Source organism: Mesocricetus auratus, unplaced genomic scaffold, assembly GCF_017639785.1.
Source record: "Mesocricetus auratus isolate SY011 unplaced genomic scaffold, BCM_Maur_2.0 Super-Scaffold_100028, whole genome shotgun sequence".
Taxonomy (NCBI): Eukaryota; Metazoa; Chordata; class Mammalia; order Rodentia; family Cricetidae; genus Mesocricetus; species Mesocricetus auratus.
The window spans coordinates 23,336,012-23,361,863 of NW_024429209.1; the positions used below are offsets into that span (position 1 = coordinate 23,336,012).

Consider the following 25,852-nt stretch of genomic DNA (forward strand, 5'->3'; position numbering starts at 1 on the left):
TGATGTTACTTGGGTATCCTTGACCCAACCAGACCTGTGTTCTGACAGAAAGTGCAACAGACCCATGCCAGCAGCTGCTCAAAGGGGAAGGCAAAGAGAGGCTGCTGTTTCTGCACACCCAGGGCCACCACAGAAAACCTGGAAGCCAACCCCTTAACCAACAGACCTCAGGCCTCCAGCCATCTAGCCAGGAACAGAGAGTATTAGTTCATGACCCCCGGTCTGTGGCCTTCGTCACTACCGTTGTGGGACATAAGGACATCAGGGATATCTATCAATGAAGACAGAGTCTTCAGGTAAGCCTACCTACCTGTCTGCGGTAGAGGCTCAACCTGGAGACCAGCTCCAGTTACACTGAGTCAGGTGACTGAGAGGCTCACTGTGACCACACTAAACAAAGAGTGACAGAAACTCCATCCCTCTCCACTGTCTACTCCAGGTGAGACCATCTGGTCACCTGCAGCCAGGCTTACTGGGGTATCCATCATACACACCCCAACCCTGACGCAGACCCCAGATGGTCTACAGGAATGCAAAAAGCACAGCTGTCCTCTGGGCAGACAGAAGGGGGCCTGTCTTCACAGTTAAGCTCTAGATTCAGTGGGCCAGAGAGGAATCTTGATAGCATTATCAGAGACTCAGAAACTGGAAAACCAGGCACAACAAATACAGATAAATTTGTTTTTAATAAAGGAGTTAATTTTCTTTCAATCCTATATAAAACAATAGCAATTAAAAACTTCATTTCTGAAAGTAAAATATTTACATATGAACAAGTAACTGTGCAAAATTTACATGAAAAATGGAAAGACAGGGATTTCCTAAAAGATAAAATGAAAAGGTGTAACAGTTCTCAGGTGTTGGTAAAAAATACTGATCAGGGTTCAGTTCACACGTGCGAATTAAAGTCTAACATGAGAATCCACACGGAGAAGCCAAAGTATTTACAGTCATAAAAGTACTATCAATAGACAATTTAATACAATAACCTCTGAAAATATAAAGAACCAATTAGTATATTTGTAATAAAAAAATAGGTACAAAGAGGGGGCTTTGCTCTGGACGCCTGTAAGGTTGGCCACAGCTTGCATACAGTCTCTTAGCAAAATAATTATAGTTTACATAGCCATTTTATGTTATGTGCCAAAAATTATATACAATTACTGACAAAATACACCAACCATTTCCAACACTTGATCCACACTGAGAAACAGTCTGTTGTTGATTCTTCTCAACTCTGATTTATTTCATCTAAGTTTTCACTCTGAGCTAAAAACACAGTGCAAGTAAAATATATTTATGCTGAAAAGGTTCTCACTTCCTTCCACTTTACAGCTTCCAAACTGCAGCAAATAAAATGTATTTGTACAGGTGCTGCACCCCGGCCTCCACTAGCAGAAATGCGACCCTGCTTGGAGGTTGTGTTCCTGGGGAATTTCATGTAGAAGGGAGGTAAGGGACAGGGTGGGGATGGGGTGATAAATAGTCTAAAAATCAGTTTGCTTCGCCAACTGACTGCTACAACAGTAAAGAAACAGAAATGAGGTCATCGGCTGTAGACACACACCTAGCGGGTGAGTCAGAGTGAACTGAACCAAAACGCACACAGGATGAGCAACTGCTAATTATTTGCTAAGCGCTTCCATCAGTCTTAAATATGGCTTGTTTGGCAAGAAGGCCACTCAGTCGAGGATGAGCTCGGTCAGCTGTCCTGTAAGAGCATCCGCAGGCCTTTGTATTCTCTCTGCTGCAGACATGGTTTCTGCTGCACTGAAGAGCTGATTTAGAAACAGGAGTATAAAACTGCTCCATTGTAAAGAGGTGGCTGTTTTTAAACAATATCCCGTTTGCTTGTTACAAAAAGGCGTAATCTGCAAATATATAAAAAGTCCGCAGGCGTGCGTCCCATCAGAAACGCCGGCTCCTCCTGTCACTTAAGGAATGCTTTGTAGAGCAACAGTGAATGGCTTGTCTCACGCTCGTTTTCTAAACAAAATATGAGGTCCCTGAGGTTGACCCGCGTGATTCTTTGCCGTGTGAACTGTCTGGGGGTTCCCACGCCGGAGCTGCCTGGGACAGCTGCGCCTGGGCCTAAGCCCTGGTGATAAGAAGGAAGAAGACAGGTGCATTAGTGGCTGTACAACAGTTACGAGGGCGGGGGCGAGACTCAAGTGTCCCCTAAGTATCCCAAGGGCCCTGGTTCTGAAGGAAACGGCCAAAGCAGGGCCCCTTCCATGGTCCTAGGGCTGGAGTTGAGCAGCTGTTTAAGTCCCTAACTAGGGTAGAGGCCTCCGTTCCCCGCTCTACAACACTTAGGATACCACCCTTCAATACCCCAGAGCACTGGCCTTGGGTGGGAGGAAACACAGCCCCCAATGTCTGTATCACCACAGCAATACTGCCCAAGAGGCTCAGGTGAGGGGACCAAAGCTCACGCTCGATGCCACACCTGGGACTGTACCATCCCTGCTTGGCTGACAGAGGTACTAGGCCTGAGTCCTTGGGCTGGGCCGGCTGCCGGTCAGTTGGAGAGGCCAACTGCTCAGCAGTCATGGTGATCCACGGCGAAGGGAAGGGGGTCCCTGCTCCCCTGGCTGGGTATGATGCAGACGCCCAGCTCCTGGGCCACAAGCTATTCAGCAAGCCAACCCCATTCCTTCCTGCTCAGAAGTACGGGTGCACTAGGCTGGCTTGTGGCCACTAAGCAGGGCACCCAGCAGTCTATCACATCACTGCCTCCATTGACCCCTGCTGGGCTCAAACACAGATCCCAGTGGGCAGCTCTCCTCTTCTGCTCAGGAGAGAACCGGTGTGTATCCTACTGGTCAACCTGCTCATGCAAATCCAAGTCTAGTGCTGCTGTGGCATCCTTACTGTGCTTCCACTGTTGAAGCTCAAGAAACTGAAGTATCACAGTCCACCCATGTGGCCAGAGGCCCAGATGCCAGTAGGTGGCAGTCACAGGAAGCTGGAAGGCAGGCTAGGTGAAAGTATGCCTGCATGGACTGGCCATATTTCTCCATGTGTATGACAGTCCAACTGAAGACAGTGTACGTTTCCTCAGAAGCGGGGAAGCCACCACTGTCCTATGACCCCCGCCTCCAACATCATCTTGGCACCCATATCCTTCTGAGCAAACAATCTCCTTGGATTTTGTTGTCAATAATGTCCCTAAGTAGTGTTGCATCATGAGATTACTGCAGTCTCATAAGGGCCACAGCAGAGTGAGCAGTTATAAAGGAATGAGAAAAGCAGTCTATCTCCCAGCAGGCAGGCACATAAGTGAGCTTCCTTCAAAAGGGGGATCCTGGTGACCTGGACAGGAGCTACATGCCCATTTCTGGGAAGAAAGCCAGTAAAGAAGGGTCTGCAACAGGAGCAGCAAAAGGAGGGGGCTGCTGAGAGTGGGGGAGTCCAGTCCTGGAGCCTGGCAGCAGGTTGAAATTCAAAATGCCTCCCCATTCCCAGATGTGAGTTCCACTCCTGGTACACTTGCTATACCTGATCCAAATCACCCTGACTACAGACCCGGAGAGACACTCAGGCGATGGCGGTGTGGTGCCCAGGCTCAGAGACCCTGCCTGGGCACCAGGGTGTGGCAGTGGCAGTGTCCCAGCTGTACTTCACGCCTCTTACTTTCGAGGTCAACAGCCAATACCAGGACTGGGCTGAGGGGGAAGCACTCATCTCAGCACAATAGTTAAGAATTGCTACAGTTAGAGACTGAGACGAACAGGATCAAACTGGTGCCCCCAACTTCTGATGAGCAAGTGCTGACACTGGTGAGGCTCTGACAACTTAAAGCAGTCGCATCCGACCTGGGCCTCCAGCCTGGTGGCTCAGCTGTCACTGCGGGACCCACTCAACCTGAGGGGTCAGCAGTCAGGTGACCACAAATTCTCACTTGGGTTCCACGGTCTTATAAGCTACAGGGCGGGGGCCGCGTTGTAAAAGCACGGGTGCAGGCTGAGGCACCGGGCACTGGATGCTACTGCACCCATCTCTGAGCAAGCACAGGGGTGTGGCCATAGCGAAGAGGAGCCGAGCCCTCAGCCTAACGACCGCGACGGGATGGCCTGGCTGAGAAGACCGTGCTGGCACCGAGAAGAGCCAAAGCATCAGGGCCATGGGGGCACACACAGGTCATCCAGCCTGGGAGGGCTTAGCTGCAAGTCCAGAGAGGGTCTTGGATGGAGTGAATGTATTGCTGCCCGCTGGGGCTTGAAGCTTCTGCTGAGAGCCCCATACAAGGACCCACGGGAACAAGGCATGTTCCAGCACCACATAAAAGCTGAAGCTTAACATGGTAACTACAGTTCAGAGAACTCTTTGAGGTGTTTGAAGGGTGGACAGAGAAACGAGAGAGAGGAGAGAGAGAGAGAGAGAGAGAGAGAGAGAGAGAGAGAGAGAGAGAGAGAGAGAGAGAGAGAGAGAGAGAGGAGAGAGAGAGAGAGAGAGAGAGAGAGAGGCATCCATGAGAAAGGATGATAACAATAATAATGATAAAAGAAAAAGTGCGAGTGGTAGTTTGAATGAAAATGGACCCCTTAGGCCCACAGGGAGTGGCACTATTAGGAGGTGTGGTTTTGTTGGAGTAGGTAGGGCCTTGTTGAAAGTACATCAGTAGGAGCGGAATTGGAGATTTCAGATGCTCAAGCCAGGCCCAGTGTCACTCTCTCTGCCTGTTGCCTGCTGATCCAGATATAGAACTCTCAGCACCATGTCTGCCTGCACGCTGCCATGCTGATAGTGGACTAAACCTCTGAAATGTAAGCCAGGCCCAGTTAAAGGTTTTCCTTTATAGACTTGCCACGGTCATAGTGTCCCTTCACAGCAACAGACACCTTAACTAAAACAGCATGTCAGGGAGCGATGACTCAGTGGGTAAGAGCACTTGCTGCACAATCTCTTAGCACCCGTGTAAAAAGCCAATCGTGGCTGCACATGCCTGCAACTGGAGCACTGGGAGTAGGTAGGCAGACCCCAGGAACTTTCTGGCCAGCCAGTCAGCCTTACCGAAAAAGAAACTTTGCTTCCTCCTCTGGTCTCTACATAAATGAAGTCATGTATACCAACACACTCGTGTTCAAGAACCACACAGACGCATGACACATACCCAAAACCAAAGCAACACAAAAGTCCAAATCATAAAAACACAGCAAATAAAAATGCACATGATTATATTCGATATGATGAGTAGAGACAAAACATGTCACTCATATTAAGCCTAATGAGCTTAACCTGGCTGCCAGGGAATTTTCAGTTTGAGTCTGGCACGTACACATATGTGATCCCAGCCCTTGGGAGGTAGAGGCAGGACTGGCAGGAGTTCTAGGCCAGTTTCAACTTCACACAAGACTCATGGTCAGCCTGGGTGACATGGGATACCCTGTCTCAACCTCTATCCCCACCCCAAATTAATTTTAGCTGACAGAAAGTCCAACAACATGATTCAGCCACACCAAAATCACAACACATCAGGAAGGTTCAAAGCAACAATGACAGGGAACCCAGGCTAATGGAAAAGACTGAAGCAGGGAAAAAGAGCCCAGCCCAGCGCAACACACTGACCTAAGCAGTAGTTCTCAATGCTTCCTACAGCCCGTGTCATAGGTGTCACTTAACACTGACCTAAGCAGTAGTTCTCAATGCTTCCTACAGCCTGTGTCATAGGTGTCCAGAGCAAAACTTCCAAGGAGAGGTAGAGACAGAAACACACCTGAACCATGGGCTTCAATGCGCTGAACGTGCACAAAATCACACTGGCAGAAGTAACCAAGTGCACAAAGGTCAAGGTCCTGATCCTGACAGGACCCAACCGTTATCTATCAAGGTCACCGCCTATGCCAGAGCCTGTTCTCAGTCACCTACCACACATGCACAAAAACTGCATCACTCTCCCCTCCCCCATCAGATGCAGCCTGTCTCACACCACCTGCCTCCGACACATGGGCACTCAATCAGGAGCTCAACACCACAACATGCTTGTCACTGTGCACACTGCGCACAGAGAGACCTATAATGAACTCCACAAGGCTGACAGAAAGACCAAGGGGACCTGATGATAGAGTCAGCACCAGGACATGCTGCCAAGGGGCGAGAGTGCCAGTGCCATGGTCCCCTTCCATGAGGGAAGGAAAGAGGATACGTGAGGGATGGAGACAGGAAGGAACACAAGAGGCGGGCACTTCTTTGCATCACATCCCTTTATAAATTCTGACTCTTAGAACCACGTCAATGTTGTACCCAAAATAAGACTCATCCAACACAGGAGAACCAGGGCAGAACATTCGCCACTGAGCCACAGTGGGCTGTGCAGGGGCGTGCCCCACTGAAGCAGCAGAGAGGCCACTCTCACAACTCAGAGAACTCAGGCGCCATGTGGACTTGTAAAGCAGCACACGGCACCTGTGTGGAAACGGTTTTCTTCTCACTCACAGGTATGCATGTTTCTCACAAGGCAAAGCTACTCTGAAACTTTACTGCCGTGTCAGGACTAAGCAAACCAGCAGCTAAAGTGGGACAGTAAGAACCGGGTCCCAGAGGAAAAGGTGAGAAGACCTATGGTAGTAAGTGGAGCCTGTGGCCTAGGAACAGCCCATGTCCTCAGCAGAATAAAGACTGCGCTAGTGAGAGTCTGAGGTGAAAATGGCTGGCAGCACCTACCCTGTGCCACGCCCATGCTGTACACTACCTCCAGCAAAAGACCACTGGTTCCTGGAAAGGGCCTGGTCATGTAGCTACATTATTTCACACTGCTTGAAGGCAAATAAATAATAACACACCACAGCAAAACAATCCAAGGAGCTCAAAGTCATCAAAGCTAGATAAACAAGAAAAAACAAGTGACAGTGAGAAAGTACAACACACACAGCAAAACAAGACCACAGATGCAGCGCCCAAGCCACTCAGCAAGAGGGGCAGGAAAAGCTGTTTAGATTGCACTTAATGAAAAGCCACAAGGGCAGACGTGGGACCACACACAGGCCGGCAGCACACCACCACAGATGCAGGCAAGAGCAACACAAAGACTGGTGAGGCTGACAGGAGCTTTCAGCAGATGCCAATGGTGATGTCACAGTGCCAAGCCTCACAGACCCTTCAATGAAGGTTCAGAGCTGTCAGCAGTAATGGGGCGGGAGCAGACATAGGGACACAGGGTTCTATGACACCTCAGCCTGAGTGACAGAATCTGGTTATGAGAATGTATGTGAACCCAAATCAGAACATTGTAACAAGTAACTGACCAGCTCTGTGCAAGGCCCTCAGTTAAATGAGTCTTAATACTACAAACAAAAACATGTAACCATTTACAACAAACTAAAGATACTAAGAAAAAACAACCATGAAAGAGCACAATGAATTCGAGTGAGCAAAACACACAGAAACAAAATTTAGAAATAAGTTTCCTTTGAAAATCAATGACTAGCCAGGTGTGGTGGTGCACTCCTGTAAACCCAGCACTCAGGAGGCAGAAGCAAGCATTTCTCTCTGAATTAAAGGCCAGCATGGTCTACAGTGAGTTCCAGGACACCCAAGGCTACCCAGAGAAACCATGTCTTGAAAAAACAAAATGAAAACAAAAATAAAAGTGACGACTAAAAAGAGCGAAAGGTGAGGGCATGGTGGCATTATGCCTGCATTCCCCAAACCTCAAGGGAGGGGGACAGGGCATGTGAGTTTAAGGTCATGCTCAGTCACAAAGCAAGCTCAAGTCCAGTCTAAGCTGCAAGAGCCGCTCTCTCAAACAAACAGCAAATGCATAAGCACAGGTAAAGAAGATGCTAAGACACGTATGCATGTATGTGCACAGGCGCATGTGTATAAGTGCCTGTACACATGTGTGCATGCAAGGCCAGAAGTTGATGTCTACCTTATGTGTGACAAGGTCTCTCACTGAACCTGGAGCTTGCTGACTCAGCTATAAGCTCATCAGAAAGCCCCTGGTTCCTCCCATGTGCCTCCCCAGTGCCGGGATCATGAGTACACTACAACACCACACTTTATGTGAGTGCTAGAGAGCAAACTCAGGCCTCCTGCCTGTGTGGCAAGTGTGTTACCTCCCCAGCTACCTCCCCAGATGAAGGAGACTTTCCTTTTACAAAGACATTAAAGGGGTTAAGAAGAAAGCAGAAAGAGAAACACACAAACGGCCAAGATCTCTGACAAAGACTCTGATGAATACAGACCTAGAGCTGCCACAGAAACAACACCCACCCAGGAAAAACATCTGAGGTGACAGTTTCTGTGGAGAAACATGCAAAGGACACGAAGGGTGATTACCATCCTCTAACAGAACACTGTACCAGGGAAAACCTTCTTCAGGACACTGAAGGCTGCTGCCTCTTGGTGAGGCTGGGGAGCACAGCTCTGGGAACTACCACAGAGTATAGACTCAGCACACCAGCACTGGAGCATTAAACAAAGCCTCACTCAGAGGTAAGGCAGGAGGATGGTGAGGAGGGCCAGGTGTTGACAAGGTGAGGATAGCACATTGAAAATGGGCAAAACAGGGACATCCACAGAAACACCTCCTGCCATCAACAGCCATGATGACTGCCGGGGATAGCATCATTCAGTTCTCTGCTAACTTTCGTCGGTGAGAACCAAGACTCTTTTGCTCTCCCCTCTCTGGCCTCCAACCCTGTAGCTCCCAAGACCAGTCTCATTAGTATGAAAAAGATAACCAGAGAGTGGCCAAAACCCTGACCCTCTGAATTTGAATTCTCTAACCTCCAAGGACTCCAGCACTCCAGTCCCACTTTGTGACTCCTCTAGAGAAAACGGTTCTTTCTCCAGTCTGACAAGCCTAGAACATCCAGGATTCCACTGTAGGCACATTAAATCCAACAATCCAGTCTCACCTTGCCAGAGGAAGAAACATACATCCATGTGTGCACGTGTAGGTGTGTGACACTGCAGACCTAAAAACACTTAAGGAAAACAGGCCAGGGAGGCCACAGTGTCTTGGCTGCACAGTGGAAGGAGCATCATGGACTTGATTTCTTCAAGCTATGATTGTCAGAAAGTTGAGGGAGGTGCCAGAGACACAGGGACTTCTCAAGCAATTGACAATGTCCTAGTACTTCAACCCAGTGGTGGGTTACAAGGATTTACATCTTAGAATAATTCAGCAGACCACAAAAATACCCAGCAGGAGAAAAAAATTCATTGATGTCTTTACCTTCCCTAACAGACTCCTGGAGCTGTGCTACCGCTACCCAAGTGAACGCGCTGCTTCTGGTGTGGGCTTTGCAGGCCTGCACACTTGATCACCACACCATGCTCCTTCAGGCCTCGCTGCCTGGGCTCCTACAGACAACCACTTCAGTCTTATGGCAGTCAGGGCCCTGAATGAGGCCAGCAACTATGTTTTCTTCTTTCTAGCTCACTTGGGAATCAACCTAACGACACACACACAGCTCAGACGGCACATTTACCTAACTAAGACTCTGGCCTAGGATTTCTTCCTATCTTACACCCAGGATTCTTACCCACCCTCAAACTGAGAAGATGTCTCTGAGACTCCAGGGTACTCCTTGCTCAAGCAGTCTCCACATCAAAAGAACATGGCTGAAGAGTCACTGCTGGCACTAGGGCTGAGATGGGTCAACAGTCTTTGGCAGGGACAGCATTGCCCTGTTCAAGTCACTATGTGCTGTCCCAGAATCTACCTGCCACCTCCACAGTAGGTTACGACTGTCCAAGCATAACAGACAGAAGTTGCTATGGGGATAGGCAAAATAGAGAAAGAGGTCAGGTGGCACCAGAAGGGTTCAGCTGGGATGTTAGACAAGCCCCTCCCCAGGATTAAGGGTCATAGTCCATTAAGACTCATCCTAAAATAGCTAAAAGCCACACACAGAGGTGCTGCACTGCGCTGTGCTGTGCTGGACAGAGCCTTACCAGCAGAGCAAACAGCAAATGAGCCACTGACTTAAGTGGCGCTAAAACAAGAGTTCAGCCCACAGCCTCCAGAGGAAAACCACCAGAGCCTCCTCACATCTGACGCGGATGCCCAGCACTCAGGTAACAGTCCCTAGATATGCAACGAAACAGGAAAGTGGCCCACGACTGAGAGAGAGCAGTGAGGAGAAACTGAGGCTGGGACACAAGCCTCAACATGCTTGCTCAAAGACTCAGGAGGGACACAGCCACCATCCAGACTTTCACGTCTGCCACTCATTAGATAGTCACCTCCAAAGAGCCAGCAGACCAGCGGTTCTCAATCTTCCTAATACTGCAACAATGCAATACAGTTCCTCGTGTTATAGTGGCTCCCCACCATAAAATTATTTCATTGCTACTTCATAACTGTAATTTTGCAACTGTTATGAATCATACTTAAACACCTGTGTTTTCTGATGGCCTTTTGAGGTCGCAACACAAGGTTGAGAACTGCTGCTCTGAACTGAAATCTTCAATAGTAAACAAGACTTCGTTGGAGCTTAACAACCAACAGGGGCTGGCACAGTCCCCATCAGGGAAGGAACAGGACCCGATCTGAAGGGCGGAGAGGAAAACTGACCCCGGCACATGTGTGAAACTGGAGACCCAGAAGACAGATGGGGACAGAAGCACGCCTAAAGCACTCTTAAAGCACATGGGTCTAAGCAGTTCAGCAAATGGAAGCAGGCTGAATACCCAGAGACCTGACTGGCACAAAGAAAGAGTCATGGGGAAAGGCCCCAAGTGTCACAGCCGTCAGATAAGACAGATCACACACAGAGGCCAGGGGAGGAATCACAACAGGCCTTCAGATGAAGTAACACAATGCCCACAAGCACCCTAGAGTTTTATAACCAGTCAGAAAAGCCCACAGAAGAGGATGAAGCACGATGAGTTCAAGCCAACACCAGCCCAGCAGCCTCCAGGCCACTGGGACCAGCCATGTACAGACCCTGGACGCTCTGGAGGACAAAGGGCATAGTGACGACAACTAAGTGCAGATACAGAGGGACGCTACTGCCCTCCCTAGCATTCAAATGACAGCCACTGGGCTCAAGGAAACAGGTGACAACTTCTCTAAGTCACAAACCCTGCAGGTTGCCTCACACGGTTCTGAGTCCTGCCAACCATGTGAGCATGTGTTTTAACTCACGTGATATGCACCCGCAAGTTTTGAATGTAAACAAAGCTCAGGATCTTCTGCTGGCTACTGAGGAAGGGACTCTAAAGCGCCTGCTCCCCCAGGCCCTCCAGACCTCAGGCCCCATGCTCTGCTGTACCTCTGCTCCCGGTCCCGGCCCGGCACAATCCACTTTCCTCTTCTTCCTGGGCCCGATCGCCGCCAACGCTGTGAGGTTGGCGTCCCGCTGTCGCATCTGTGCCAGCTCCTGCTGCTGCATCTTCAGGGTGGGAAGGAAACAAGAGCTATCATTGCTTCAGGGTTCTTACTGCAAATGCAGCAACAGCTATCAAGAACTTTCTTGCCGGGCGGTGGTGGCTCACGCCTTTAATCCCAGCACTAGGGAGGCAGAGGCAGGCGGATCTCTGTGAGTTCGAGGCTGGACCGATAGCCTCCAAAACAATACAGAGAAACCCTGTCTCGTAAAAACCAAAAAAAAAAAAAAAAAGAACTTTCTGAAGGGTCCTAAGTCACAACTTCTTTAAAGCTGAGGTTTTTAAAACTAAGAATGTGTCTGTAACCAAAAATATTAAGACTTTTTAAAACAGAAGCTTACCTTAAAATGCTCAGAAAGTGAGAAGAACAAGTTTAAGGGGCCTAACCCTCAGGGAAGTTACCATGAAACCTCCAGCCAATGCCAACTGCACAGGAGAAGCCTGTGATGGCACCGATCACCTGAGAGCTCTAAGGAGGAACCAACACCCGCATTTGGAAACACCAGGTTTTCTTAACTCTTCTCTTTTCAGCTGGGTGTCAGGCATGAACATGAGCTGCAAATGCTCTGAAGAATCCGGGACGGGGAAGCTCACCTCTTTTGCTTTCTGCTTCAACCTTAATTGCTCTGGGTCTTCTTGTCTGGATCGAGACTATATTTGAAAGAAGGAAAAAAGGAAGAGTCATGCCTTCCATGAGCAACACTGACGCAATGCTACCGTATTCACCCTACTACAGCATCCAGCCAGATAAAGAATTTCTGATAATTTTATAAATATCCAACAGACGAAAATCTAGGTTACACACCATGAAAACAAAGAAGTCAACACTACCATCCAGATGTGATATCACAGAATCTTGGACATATGGTTACAAGTTTGTCATACGCCTCTGACTCAGTATGGTCTGAGAAGAGAGAGCCAGGACAGGACTCCCTGGGGCTCGGGGCCTAGTAAGGACTGGATTCACAGCTGTCACCCCTCCCACTGGGATTAATATTGCTAGATGACTCTAATAATAAATAAACAAGGTTCCTACATTTAGCTCTGAATGCACTAGACTGAAGGGCAATATGATCCCATTGCCACAGTCTGCAACGCGGGGAAGGTAAGGTGTTAGAGACATCTTAAGAAAGCCCACACCATGAGGTATGGTGGTGCACACCTCCAGCACTTAGGAGGCAGAGGTATAAGGATCTCGAGAGTTCGAGGTCAACCTGGTCTACATAATGAGTTCTAGGGCTATATAATGAGAGGGAGGGAGGGAGGGAGGGAGGGAGGGAGGGAGGGAGGGAGGGAGGGAGGGAGGGAGGGAGGTCCAGTTTTGTCATATCAAATCCCAACCCCAAATGCAACCTCCAGCAGCTGAAGCACACCAAGGGAGTCAGGCTTCCCCCCACCTATCCGGTCACGGCACCCATTCCCCCACGCCAGCCAGAAACATGGTTCTTAGCATGGGAACCCAATGTGCCTGGTGAGTGTCTCAGGAGAGGAGGGCTGCAGCCCTGAGCCCCAGGACTGAGAGGAGTGAGTATTTAACTTGCCTTTGCTGCCCGCATCAAGATCTCCCTCTCCTGCTCATCCTTCCTCTGCTTTTCAATCTGATCAAGCTGTTCAAAGAATTTGAGCTGAGCCCGGACATCACTCGCTTGCTCGTATCTGTCGTCATCCTACAAAAAAATAAAAAAATAGCAAAAACACTGTAAGCATGAACATGCCTCGCACAGTTGCGCAGTCTGCACACAGCTCCCATGGGTGGTGGTGGCTGCTCACACCTCACTGCTCCAGTCATATTACAAAGAGGGGAGTGTCATCAAGTTACCAAGAGTCCCGGTGTCCAGTTGATACACTTTGGTCATTTTTAAGGGACATTTAAGTCCTTTCTTTGTTTATTTGTTTTGGTGTAACCTTGGGTGTCCTGGAACTTGCTTTGTAGACCAAACTGGTCTCAAACTCACAGAGATCCACCTGCCTCTGCCTTTTGAGAACTGGGATTAAAGGTGTGTTTTAAATCTGACAATCCACTATAAACTGCCCTGAAGGCACAGTGATTACAGATAACATCTGTGCAACTGCTCAAGACACATTTTGCCTGAAAATTCACTCCATAAACAGGGTCACGGTTGGCTGAGAGCCTGCAAGTTATTTGGATGGAATAAGAGTGGAAGAGCCCACAGTTTTCTAAGTTGACAGGCTCATCTTCCAAAGCAGGGTCCCTGCAGAGACTGGATGTGTGCATGTGACTGAGAGAACAGGCACAGGAACAACCAGGACTCCAAGGCTTCCTTCCAGACAGCCAGCCCTAGATGAGGAGCTGAGAACATGGACATTCCCCAGGAAAACAGCCACATTACCTTGTAAGAGAAGTTTTTCTGCTGAGCTGTTTCAGATATTTTTTCTACAAGGTTCTGCAGCCTTTGCTGTGTGGCATGAGACACGTAACTCACTACATCTGGATGCAGTTCCGTGATGCCGTGCTTTTTACCTGCAGGCCATGCAGAAAAAGAGCACTTTATGGTACTTACCACTGGCTTTTCTCACCCCCTAGTTAACGCTTCTACAACCAAGGGCAACCTAAGCAGGACAACAGTCTTTGTCCGCCCTTCTACTACCTGCCAGCCACCAGTGGAGCTACCATGGGGTGAGCCCAAGCCCAGGCCGAGGGCACGCTCACCTACAGCCCCCACACCCAGTGGGGCTACTGCAGAAGGGCTGTGCTGAGTCTCATCGGGGTCACGGAGCACATCAGACACAGATGTGGACACTGAGCATCCTAGCGGCATCATCAGGTGCAAACATACCTATTTCCAGTATCCTCCTCTGCAAAGGTGCGGGGAGGAGGAAGGTGTCGTCTTTACAGGATCGAGTTAGTGTCCCCACTAACTCAGAGTTTGTGGCCAATATTCTTGCACTTTCTTCAGACAGGTTCACTCCAGCCATTGATGCAACATCATTGATGTCATCGTCATCCCTGGAGAGGAGAGGAACAGATTATTCTGTCGTACGAGTAAATCACCGCTCATCTAGGGCTGGCTGTCTCGGTGGCAGCAACAAGTGGCAGGGAACTGCAGTAGGCACTGGCCCTCCCAGGTCCTGCACTAGCTGTTGTGACCTGTTGTCAGATGGTGTGGGGTCAGGGCTAGACTGAGTCCACACCATGTCCAGAGAAAACAAAGCCCAGAACACCATCTGTTGCTTTGAAGACTATGTCACCTGAAGACTTCTCAGGAGAAAAAAAAAGCTGGCCAGCATTAATTTCTTCATCAGTCACATGCTCTCAGAGGTGGAGGAAGAGCTAAACGCTGGGCCACCATGAGCCCTGCCAGCCAGATCCCAGACAGACTTCTGCTTGTGCTTCCTGGATGGAGGCCCCATGTGAAAATGGCCCAGCATAACGACCTGTCAACATGTGGCCACTGCCCCAGGACCACCCTCTTCAGTGGGGAGGGCAACACCCAGCAACAAGGCCCCTCCAGTGCCCCTCACTGAACACCCTCAGCCTGTCTTTGATGCATGCCCTTGGCACAGAGTCAGTCACAGGATGACAACAGAATGTCCTCCGTGCAGACTGACCCTTGGCAAGGGCTATACTGCCCTTCCCACCCTGCTACCTGCTACTGTGTGCACTCTGAGTGACCTCTCCCTGCACCCCCGCTGTGCTGACTGGTATTTTGGAGGCATCCTGAAGCTGGGAACACACTCAACCTTCCTGCTGCTCACGAGTTCACCAGAGCTTCACCTCTGCTCAGGCCTGTGGTCCTGCCCTGCGTGACATCTGCACGTCACATGCCAGCCTGGGCTATGGGAAGGAGCCACCACCCGAGTCCTGTCCTGACGTGAGGAGGCAGACGCAGTTCCCACTGCCTTTTGCTTGCTCCTGCTCTAAAGTCACTCTTCTCTGAAAAGCCTGTGGCGCAGGCTTTTCTGCTATATATACCTCACCTCTCTCCTCATCCACTCAAGTCACCACCATGCTCTGCCTGACAGCTCCTTACCCTTCAGAACCACTATAGCTCCAAACTCTATTCAGCCCCATTTGCTAGCTTTGGGGATGAAGAGTCTCCCTGAAATTCAGACACCACCTATTGTTAAGTCACGGCTAAGGTTGTGCTATGGCCTCTGGTGCATCTACACAAGAATCTCAGTATATAACAATGTCGACAGGGTGGTGAGGGCCATCTGTGTTACAAGTTGTAGTGACCTTGGTGCACTGTATTGGTTCCAGTCAGCTGACCCGTTCCCCATTCCTGTCCAGGGTATGAAGGAAGCCTCCACTGCTCTACCCGTGTGGGAAGCACACATTGACAAGGATGTGCAGTCAGAACCAATTAGGAGGCACGGTCCTGAGGCCACCAGTGTCAAGAACCAATAGGAAAGACCCAACAGTGAAGTGAATAGACAGAGCTCCCCCCAGGCTCTCCTGAAGCTACACAGTGTCAGTCCTTACCGAAAGGAGCCTCCCCCTGGCTCCTTGAGCTTGTTTTTCTGTGCAGCAGCTGCTTGTGCAGATACAGTTGAAAGGGCTTTGGTTCCAGGTAATACGGTGGGTTTCACCACAGGGACTGCAAAGCCAAAGACACAATGGAGACCAGAGGTGTTACTAGAGGCCCGACTCGGCTAGCTTTATAAGCCCCAGGGAGAAACTGTCATCTCCTTTCTCATCACAGTAACATTCTCCAAACTCTGCACCAGTAGCTCTAAAATGCTACACACGGTTAAGCCGCAGGGCTGGACTGCTCAGTGGTTACACACTTGTACCGCTCCTCAGAGGACCCAGCAACCATATCAGACCATAGCACCATATCCTCTTCCCTCAAGGTTTGGGGATCATTACAGAAGGAGGAGGTGGCAAGATTGCAAGAGTAAGAGACTGTGGAAGACTGCTGGGAAACTGTTTTTAAACATGGCAGGCCCTTGCACATACAAACACGAAGCAGTTGTAGCTGACTGCTCATACAACACCTGTTAAGATCATGCCCATTAAAATTCCAACATGAAAGGAGGGAGAGATGGCTCAGTGGTTAAGAGCACTTCCTCTTCCAGAGGACCCAGGTTCGATTCCTAGCACCCACAAAGTGGCTGGCATCAGTTCCAGAAGATCTAACACCTTCCTTTGGCCTTCAAGGACAGCGGCCATGCATATGATACACAGACACACATGAAGGCAAAACAACCATACACATGAATAAAATAGTAATAATAAAGCTGGTTGTTGTTTTTTAAATCTTAGTATGTATGAATTGGGAGGGACTCCTAGCTGAGAGCTCCTGAGAATTGATGGAAACTGGGGGGAAGGGGGGTGTCAGTTTTCTCCCAGGATGCTCCAGTGGACAGTCCTATGCCCATGCATACGGCCTGCAGCACCAACAGGGCTCAGAGTTGTTGTTTTTTATTAATGTACATAAAAGTCGGGAGGGAGATGGGGGCGTCTGGGAGAACTTGGGGGAGGAGGAGGGTGGACTTTATCAAAACATCCTGTATACACATGTGAAATCTCAAATTAGAAAGATAAGGAAGAACACATGCCTAAGCAAGAGGGTAAAGAAAGAGAGACAGACAGTGTTAGGAAAATTACAGGGTATATCCCAAACACTGATCACTGTAGACCATCCACCCCTATGCCCTATCTGTAGCACGCATCCCCCACAGCATCAACCCCAGAGAAGCATGCGCCTGTGGCTTTCTAATTCTCAGAGGATAAAATTTACAAAGTTAAAAATAAAAGTTCAAAATTTAAATGACATTTAAAATTCTCTGTGTAGCCCTGGCTGTCCTGGAACTCACTCTGTAGACCAGGCTGGCCTTCAACTCGAGAGATCCACCTGCCTCTGCCTCGTGAATGCTGAAACTGAAGGTGAGCCAACCACCACTAGGCTCCCTCAAACTCTTACGCACAGGAATGATTTCTGACAGAGAAAGTAACAGTAAGCAGACACATGGTAAGTATCTACAGTTTCAGCTAGGAGTCTGAATTGAAGCAAGAGAATTACTGGAGTCCAGGAGTTTAGGGCCAAGGCAACACAGTGAGGCTGCCTTGGAAACAAAAGGGGGAGGGTACTGTTATAATCTAAAGACCCAAATTCAGTGGAAAGCAAGTGACAGAGTTACACTTCAGAATGAACTTTATTGGGAGGGACCACGGCCAAGCTTTAGGAGAGAGAGGAATATGCCACAGGCAGCATAACAGGGCCTGGAAGGGAGAGAAGACCTTCCCTTCAAACACCAGGAGCAAGTAGGTTTCTGTTTTTTTCATGGATTTTAGAGGGTGGGAATAGCATTTACACCACACAATCTAGACTAGCGTGCCCTGAGGAGTCCACAGGGAGACGCTGCAAGGATACTGCTACACAGCATACTTTCTGTCAGCTGTGGGAAAGAGGGGGTGTGGGGCAGAGAGGGAGGATAGGCAGATGGGTGGTGAGAACATGCAGATCATTAGCACAAGGTGTGAGAGGGTATGAGAGCTGCAGGAGGTATGGCCTGATTGCTAGGAAAGGGAGAAAGGCAGCTAGAAGGTCTGTGACAATCATATATAATTCAGGTACTTTGAAAAACACATTGACAGGGCAATGGTTACACAAGCTCATAAATGAAGTTGCTGAGTGGTGTGCATAAAATGATGTAAATGGTGAGTTGTCTGTTACATGAATTTTATCACAATGATTAGATGAAATCAAGTACTATCCCACAACTGGCCACTTCTGGGACTTTTAGCCAGTCCTGCGTGGCAGCAGCTGGGGCCTCACCTGGCTGCAGCTGGTTCAGTTGTATCTGCTGTGGTGTGGTGAGCATGATCCGGTTGTGAGGTTGCCGCAATGCGACCATGGGTGTCTGCGTCAAGGTCACCTGCGGGGGCCGGATCAAGGCTCCAGGCTTCGGGGGCTGCTGGATCACCTGGGGCACAGCCAGCACAGTGCATGAGCACACACGCACACCTAGGGGCCACCACACTGACCCATGAAGCCAGCTATTTGCTTCATCAGCCCTTCCCTACCCTTACCCTGCCAGAAGCTCCAGGAGAGTCGGATATACACCTCATTCCAAGTCTAAAAGCCTGGCCCAACGAGTCCTACAACAAACCTCTACACACGCCCTCAAAAGAGGGAGACAAAGACAGAACGGCCCACACCAGGCCATGGCGCAGCAGAGCAAGTGCAGGGAGCGCACGAAAGACGCTTAGGGCCTGTACTGGATCCGAGGCACATCCTGGAGGGCAGCAGCAAACAAAACTGCTGAGCTCAAACCCCACAAAGGGTGTGGGCTTCCCCAACCTGTCAGCAGAGTAACACTGCTGCCTGGTGGCCACACTCAAATGACTTATTTCCACTTCAAATTTCCTATAGGATCAGGTCATGTTTCTATTGGAGTGAATTCAGATGGATCTCCAAGCCATGCTCTAAACTTGGTCCTATGCCCCAACACAGTCTGTCCTCCTCATCACTCTCTGAACCATGATTAGACCAAGCACCCTTGGGCCAAGCCCCCATACTTCAGGACCTGTTCAGCTCTGCTGTCCTGCCTATTGCCCTAGGCTTACGACAGGCTCCAAGAGCCCACAGCACTGGCTGTGCTCTGCGTCTGGCCCACAGGAAGCCCCAGATGGCCTAACCATAAATCTCCGGGCTAAGAGCTTTCCAGTAAGAATCTAGTTTTTGTAAAGGAGCCCTTTTGTGCAGCTGGCGGTATAGCACAGCAGCACAGAGTCTGCGTAAGATTCTGAAGCTTCCGATGGACACCATACGTCAGAGGACCCTTGCAAGGGATTAAGGCTGAGCCTGCACCAGAGCTGTTTCTGCAACAAAACAGATGAACCCAGGGCAGCTCAGGCTGGCCTTTCCACTGAGAAGCCACTAAATGCAAACACGGGAAACATCACCCACTTCTATGGGCTCTGAGATCCTCTGGCCTCGCGCCCAGGTTTGCACAAAGCCAACCTATCTGCCTTAGCTACACATACAGGCACAAGGAGAGCTTGGGGGTGGGAAAGGGGGGATCAGGACAGCACAAAGCAATGACCAGGCTATTGAACATACTGAGCAGCGCTGTTCTAGCTTCATTTCTAACCCTGTGATCTGACACCTTAACCAAAAGCCGTTGATGGAAGAAGAGATTTGGCTTACAGCTCCAGGTCACAGTCTGTCATTGCAGAGAAGTCACAGGGGCAGAAACAGAGACAACTGGTCACATCACATCCACAGTCAAGAGAGAGAAACAAATGTAGCTATGTTGCCTAACTGTTCCCTTATGTTCAGTTAGCTTTTTTCACTATTGCAGTTCAGGGCCCAGTCCATGAAGCAGTGCTATCCACATTCAGGGTGAATCATCTTATATCAATCAAAAATCAAGGCAATCCCCCATAGACATGCCTAAAGGCCATTCTGATCTAGATGATTCCCCATTAAGTGAGCTCTCTTTCCAGATAAGACTCTAGGTTTATCAAATTGGCAGTTAAAACCAACATAATGGAAATGATGGGTCTGCATGTAATCCTGGCATTCAAGGCCACAACTGATGATACAACCAAGCAGCAGAGGCTAGACTCTCAAAGAGAGCAAGTCCTTCCACAGAACTGCCTTGTAGATAAAATAATGTGCTGATTGCTCAACAACACAGTTCCCTACTTAAACTATGTGAAAACAAAGGACACAGTACCCTGTCCCAGCAAGAAACCCTACTCTAGTGTACAGACCTTCAGTCCACCCGTGCTGTCCACACTACCAAGAGAGTGAAGACAAAGGCGAGCACTAACAGAGAGGAGCCAGCGCCCCGAGGAGTCGGCCTCCTCAGCACCCACCCCCTTACAGCACTGGACCACCTGCAACTGCTTTTCTTTTTTAAACACTCAAACATCCTTTAATGTTATAGACATACCTTAAGAAAACACTTAGTTTACATCACTGCTGTACAAACACGCATCTATCCTTTCTAATATCTACTACATTTGTACTCATTTAATAAATGTGTAGCCCAGGCTGGCCTCGAACTCGTGATCCTCCTGCGTCCGCCTCCTTCAGCAAATTCTACAGGCATGTGCCACCACAACCGGCACAACTGCTTATTTTTAAGCTGCATTTAGAACAATTCCAACCTCTTTGTTCACCACCACCACCACCCAGAGCTGGAAATTAAACCTAAAACCTCAAATGAATGCTCTACAACATTGAACTACATATCCAGCCCCCTTTTTCAAGTTCGCCTTTGTAGGTGTGGTGAGCCTGAGCTGTTGACGGCAGGTGTACACTCTTGAATGCAATCACGGCAAAGAGCCATCCCACCGCCATCAAAGAATCCACACCAGACAAAGTCAGACCCACCTGCCAGCAGCCCTCCGCTCCCAAGCCATTGGCCAGGCTGCACTATTCCCACCAGCGGCTCTACTCCAAAGGCAAAACCCTGACCGGCCCACCCACCTCCTACCCCAATCCAAACAGTTTGAACATTCGGGCATCACTCAAAGTCCAGACAGCATCCTCCTAGGAGGCTCACTAAATACACTGTGCTCCTGTACAGGAAACCCCAACAACATGAGGGGCTGCCAGTAAGTGAGCCAACAAGTTCATTTCATTCTCTGAAAAATACAATACAACATTGTGGGCCTCAACCTGCAGCTCACACTTTAACCGCTTAGAACCACACGCCTTCCAGCAGGAGCTTCCTTGCCTGCTCTTTCCAGAAAGAGGCTCCGAGCCAGGGCTGGTGAGTTAAGTGGCATGGCGGCTGGCAAGAGCACCATGCCAGGCTCGCGCCTTCATACCAGTGGTGTGGGCGGTGCCTGCTTGCCAACGCCAACCTGTGTGGGCTGCGTGAGGCTGATGACCGGGGGCTGGAGGGCGCTGGTCACCGAGGCAGCCGGTTTCCCAGCTGTGCGCTGCACCGAGCTGCTCAGCACCACAGCTGTGAGAGCAGTGGTGGCTTGTGAGGCGGGTGGCTGCTGCTGCTGGCTCTGCTGGATGAAGGCCGCGGAGTCTGGGGTCAGCTGTCTCAAGGCAGGTAAGCTCCTCTGAGGACAGACAGATGCGCGGGGTTAGACATGGCAGGAGCATAAGTGTTTCTACTGTCTTAGAAGCATAAACCTTCAAAAGTCTCTTAGCTAATAACTTCTTCAAGCATCTACAGTGTCAAGTATCAAATCCTATCTGTCACTCAACTCCAACCACACTCTTTAAATAGGACTCTCTTAGCAAAAACTGGCCAAAATGCATTTCAGAAACAAAATGCATCTCCAAAAGGTACCAATACTGTCAGGGTCCCCAAGATTACTCTGAAAGCAAGCCCTTTCCTAAGTGTGCCAGAGTTGCAACTGGGGGCTCAGTGGCAAGAAAGCCTGTTCTGAGGAGAAAACCTGACATGTTGTCCCAGCCAACTCAGGTGGCATGTGACCCCACACGACTGGACCACACTGCTGCAGCACAAGCTGTCAATTACCTTCAGGAAAGGCACAAGGTAAGGTTGAGGTGAAGAGTTCAATTCTCGATATAACCTGCTAGTGAAATCCTCTGCTTCGATTTTCCCATCCTGAAAAATAAACCACACTGGCATTGCTATGGCACATCTGCATACAGCTTCATGGCACATACTATAAACCACAGCATCACACTGCTCCAGCCCTTCTGATAGACTGTGTCTGTACGCCGCTGCTCCATGTAGCAGACGCAGATCCCCAGGTGCACGTGTGTCCGGCGTCCCCTTGGGACACTGAGCAGCAGCTGATGGACACGTCTCTAGCTGGACACTTCCTGGTTCACATCTACACCCTCCCACAGGTTTCTCGCTCAGTGTGTTTTCACTTGGAACCCACCGGGCACCTACCCTGTGCCTGGCGTTTTGCCAGGAAACCAACAAGCTATGGTACAGAGTGTCAAGGGCAACACTTTAGCCCAATCCAGTCAAGAGAGAATGGCACCTATACTTGGGCCTATACAGCACCAAAGGGAACATCTCAGAGTTCGCAAGCAAGGCACACATGGTTTTGCTAAGCATCTGGGGATCAGTGTGAAGGCTGGAAAATGGCTAAGATGGGTGGGAACTGGAACAGCTTTCTGCATGAACTAGACACCAGAAGTGGCAAAGGTCTAGCCATGCTGCCATGAATAGGGCACCACAGACTACTGTACCATCTGCCCAGGGCTTATAAAACCTGGGGAAGGCAGGTGGGGAAGACAGCACTGGACACAGATGGGGCCTCGCAGGCATCAGGGCAGTGTGGGCCACCCCTGTCTGACCTGCACGCTCCTGGGGGAGGCAAAAGATCAGGAGTGCAAGGCTGAACCAATGAACCCTGCTCTCAGCCTTCAGGTGAGCACAACACTCTCCAAGATCCCTGTTTCCCAACCAAAGAAATGGGAAAAAAAGAGAACAGAGCAAGGAAGTGGGTGCTTAGGTTAGGAGGGACAAAGTTCACTGCAGGACAGGCAAGGAGCCCAGTTCAAACCCTGACGAGCACCAGCCAAGGCAGAGGCCAGTCCTGCACAGCAGCAGCACAGGCCCCTCTTAGAGACCAGCACCAAATGCTCAAGGTATGGGAAGAGGAACTGGCAAGGGAAGGTACAGCATAGACCCCCTTGCCTACAAACTGGAGTTAAGGACCCTCCCTGTTTCCTTAGTTTTAAAAGGGGAAGGAGATGCTGCACTGGCCGCTGGGTGTGTGTTCTGTGACTGTCAAGCAAAGGCAGCTGCTGCTAAGGGGGTGCTGTAAGCTCTGCTTTCTTAGTGCTGGCAGGTCTCCTCAGGTGGCTCATCTAGTAGGAATGTTGGGGTATCAGCCCAGTCCCCAGAACACTCAAGCAATCTATACACCCTGACAGCAGTGCACACCTCTCCCTCCCCAGGACCTTCCACAAGTTCTCATCTGCCCACCCAGGTCGCCCTGGCAGGCTGAGCACAGGCACACCACGCTCTGAGGCAGAGAGTTTCACCTGAACTTCTTACCAGCAAGTTCTGTACTAATTCTTTCACATTAGCTGCTGTTTCTGTAGACTGTTTACCAGAGGAAGCCAGTTTTATTAAAGTAGATAGAAAACTTTTACATTTCTTCACATTTTCCATAGTTTCCTGTAGTAAGACAAAAAGGTATAAGTTATAGGAGATTTCACCACGGCACTCCACTACAGTGAAATATGTACCAGTCTGAAAGACACGTAAACTTAGCATTTAAACTTCTTTCCAGAGACAGGCTACCTCATGCACAAGGGGCAACCAGCCACTATGAAGGCCACCAAGCCTGCACCTCTCAACCCAGCAACCCCCTTATAGGGAAGGATGCATTCACCAAGACAAAGCTCTTACTTCAGGAGCAGAGGGTGCTGCCTAACTGTGCACAACAGGCTAAGTCCCAAGCAGTTCCGGGAAGTGGTTAAAAGTACTTGGGAGAGAGCACAGAGAAGAAGAGGCAAAGTATGGTGCTGGCTTGTCCAAAGTTCCAGGTTCATACAGGGAGAGCAGATGGACACACTGACCCGAGACCACAGCAGTTACATGTGTGTGGCTTCCGCAGGCATCTGCAGGGCCCCCCATAAAGGGACTTACATGGGCCCTCTACGCCACCAGTGCTTGGTCGGCTGTGGTCCTGAGACACCCTCCAGCCCCTCTGTACACCAGCTCCACCTCCCCACTACTAACAATGGGCTGATGTTAGCCCTAGGGGTCCTGAAGGGAGTTCTTACCGTGGCAGCTGTGGAGGTGGTGCTGGCCCCGGGGACTGTTCGTTGAGGTGTCCCTGTCTGAACAGCTGTGGCTGTTCCAAGTGAGGCTGTCTGTGCAGAACCGCCGAGAACCAGCTGAGGCTAGAAGAGTTCAAAACACAAGGTAAATGCATCTCTCCATGGCAGCAGAAGCCCAGCGAGTAAAACAGCTTCGGGAAAGTAGGGAGCCCAAATGGCGAGTGGCCACACTTTCTGCAGCTACTTGAGGTAGCCAAGGGCACCCACAGCAGACCCATCTGTGAGGGCTAAGTCATAATGACAGGGAGATGTACTTGCATCTGTAATAAAACCTGATGAGCTTGAAGCCATCACTGAGAATCCATGTCAGTCTGACCACTGTCACAGAGACAAGCACCAAGGACCAGTGAACCCAATGACCTCCCATCTCAGAAGCTACTCCTGAGAACCCTTTCACCTGTTCACACAGAGACCTGGCTAAAAGGTAATTGTGACCTTCGTGGTTCACACAGAACCAAGACAGGAGAAAGGCCTCCACTCTCCAAAACTACCTGCACCAATGTACTCCACTTTCCAAAGTGAGTCTTGTCAGGAAGTCATGGCAAGTTGAGGTACAAGAGTTGGGTTGCTGGTACTGGCCATACTGACTGTGGAAAGGTGTTGCTTGGCCAAACATAAGAACATTTGCAAAGCAAATGGATACCTATACTTCAAATGACTCACACTCCAAACCACTGGTCCTTAGTCCCTCTCCTTAGATTTCTGCTTTTCTTGAGCAATCATGATGAAATATTTACTGGTTTTTAAATTAGTACCTCTCTGATTATAAATCTAGCTGCCCACATTTCTCCACTCCAGGATGTTAAGTACTGCCCCACTCCCCACACCTGAAGGCTGAGAGCAGTGTGACACCCACACCCACCTCCAGGACAGCTGCAGAGCAGCATGAGGCAGGTCCTCAGGCCCTTAGAGAAGCCCTTGGAGTGCTCCGGACACAGTGCTGATGACGGCACTTGCTGCACCAGCACTAAGTCACCTCCAGGTCCCTTGTGTCCCCTCCCCCCACATTACCCTACAGTTGGTGATGGGTTCAGGAGTGATAAGCGTCTGTGTTATAAGCATGCACTGCCCCTGTGACTGGAAACCACCAAATAAAATGTCCTGTGACGACAATGTAGAGGACAAACCAAGAGGCTGACTCGACAAGACAGGGGCAGCCGGACAACCAGGGACCCTTCTCACCAGCTTTCTTTCACTCTAAAACGGATTTCCCAGCTGCCTGCTAAGGACCTCAGTCAACCCCATCTACCTACTTCAATGCACTTGTCTTACTGAATGTGACACACAGCTGCCAAGAGCTCACTGCCTTCTACAGCCCCTCTGCACAGGAGAGCAAACACTTTAATCAGACACAGACAGCCCTGGGAGTTCCTCTAGGGAAACCCCAGGTCTCCTAGACTCCAGTTTCTGAAACACACGGACATCTCTGCTGGCTTACCACACCTGGGACAGAACTACTCTCTAAGCTGTTCTTACTCCCCACAGCTACCAAAGAAGATGGAGCTGAACTCCAAGAGAAGTGAGTTTAGGAAGGCCCATGTGTGGGGCTGCCCTGCAGCCCATCACCTAGCTCAGACTCCCACTGCAATGGAGTGCAGCCAGCGCTTCACTGCAGAGCGCAGAGCCTGACACAGTGTGACCACTCACAAACCCAACATCAGGAGCGCTTGAGACACTCTGCTTCCTGAACCAAGTCTGCCCTTCCAGGCAAGGATGTCTTCTTCCAAGGCCAAGTATGTCCCTGATCAGATGTGTTTTCTCTGACTAGGAATATCTTTCAGAGTCAGGTACAT

General features: G+C 49.8%; 1 protein-coding gene across 1 annotated transcript in view; it reads right to left on the reverse strand.

Annotated features, from left to right (window-relative positions):
• Nucleotides 1-667: 667 nt before the first annotated feature.
• Nucleotides 668-25,852, reverse strand: part of Taf4 (TATA-box binding protein associated factor 4) — a 66,135-nt gene continuing 40,950 nt past the window's right edge. The window contains exons 4-15 of the mRNA XM_013116609.3: nt 24,003-24,122; nt 23,269-23,391; nt 21,766-21,855; nt 21,095-21,340; nt 18,087-18,234; nt 15,788-15,902; nt 14,142-14,311; nt 13,695-13,825; nt 12,885-13,010; nt 11,938-11,994; nt 11,229-11,348; nt 668-2,098 (exon numbers count right to left, since the gene is read on the reverse strand). Of these exons, the coding sequence (XP_012972063.3) occupies nt 1,931-2,098; nt 11,229-11,348; nt 11,938-11,994; nt 12,885-13,010; nt 13,695-13,825; nt 14,142-14,311; nt 15,788-15,902; nt 18,087-18,234; nt 21,095-21,340; nt 21,766-21,855; nt 23,269-23,391; nt 24,003-24,122 (1,614 nt within the window). The 3' untranslated portion in view covers nt 668-1,930. The remainder of the gene's footprint in view (nt 2,099-11,228; nt 11,349-11,937; nt 11,995-12,884; nt 13,011-13,694; nt 13,826-14,141; nt 14,312-15,787; nt 15,903-18,086; nt 18,235-21,094; nt 21,341-21,765; nt 21,856-23,268; nt 23,392-24,002; nt 24,123-25,852) is intronic.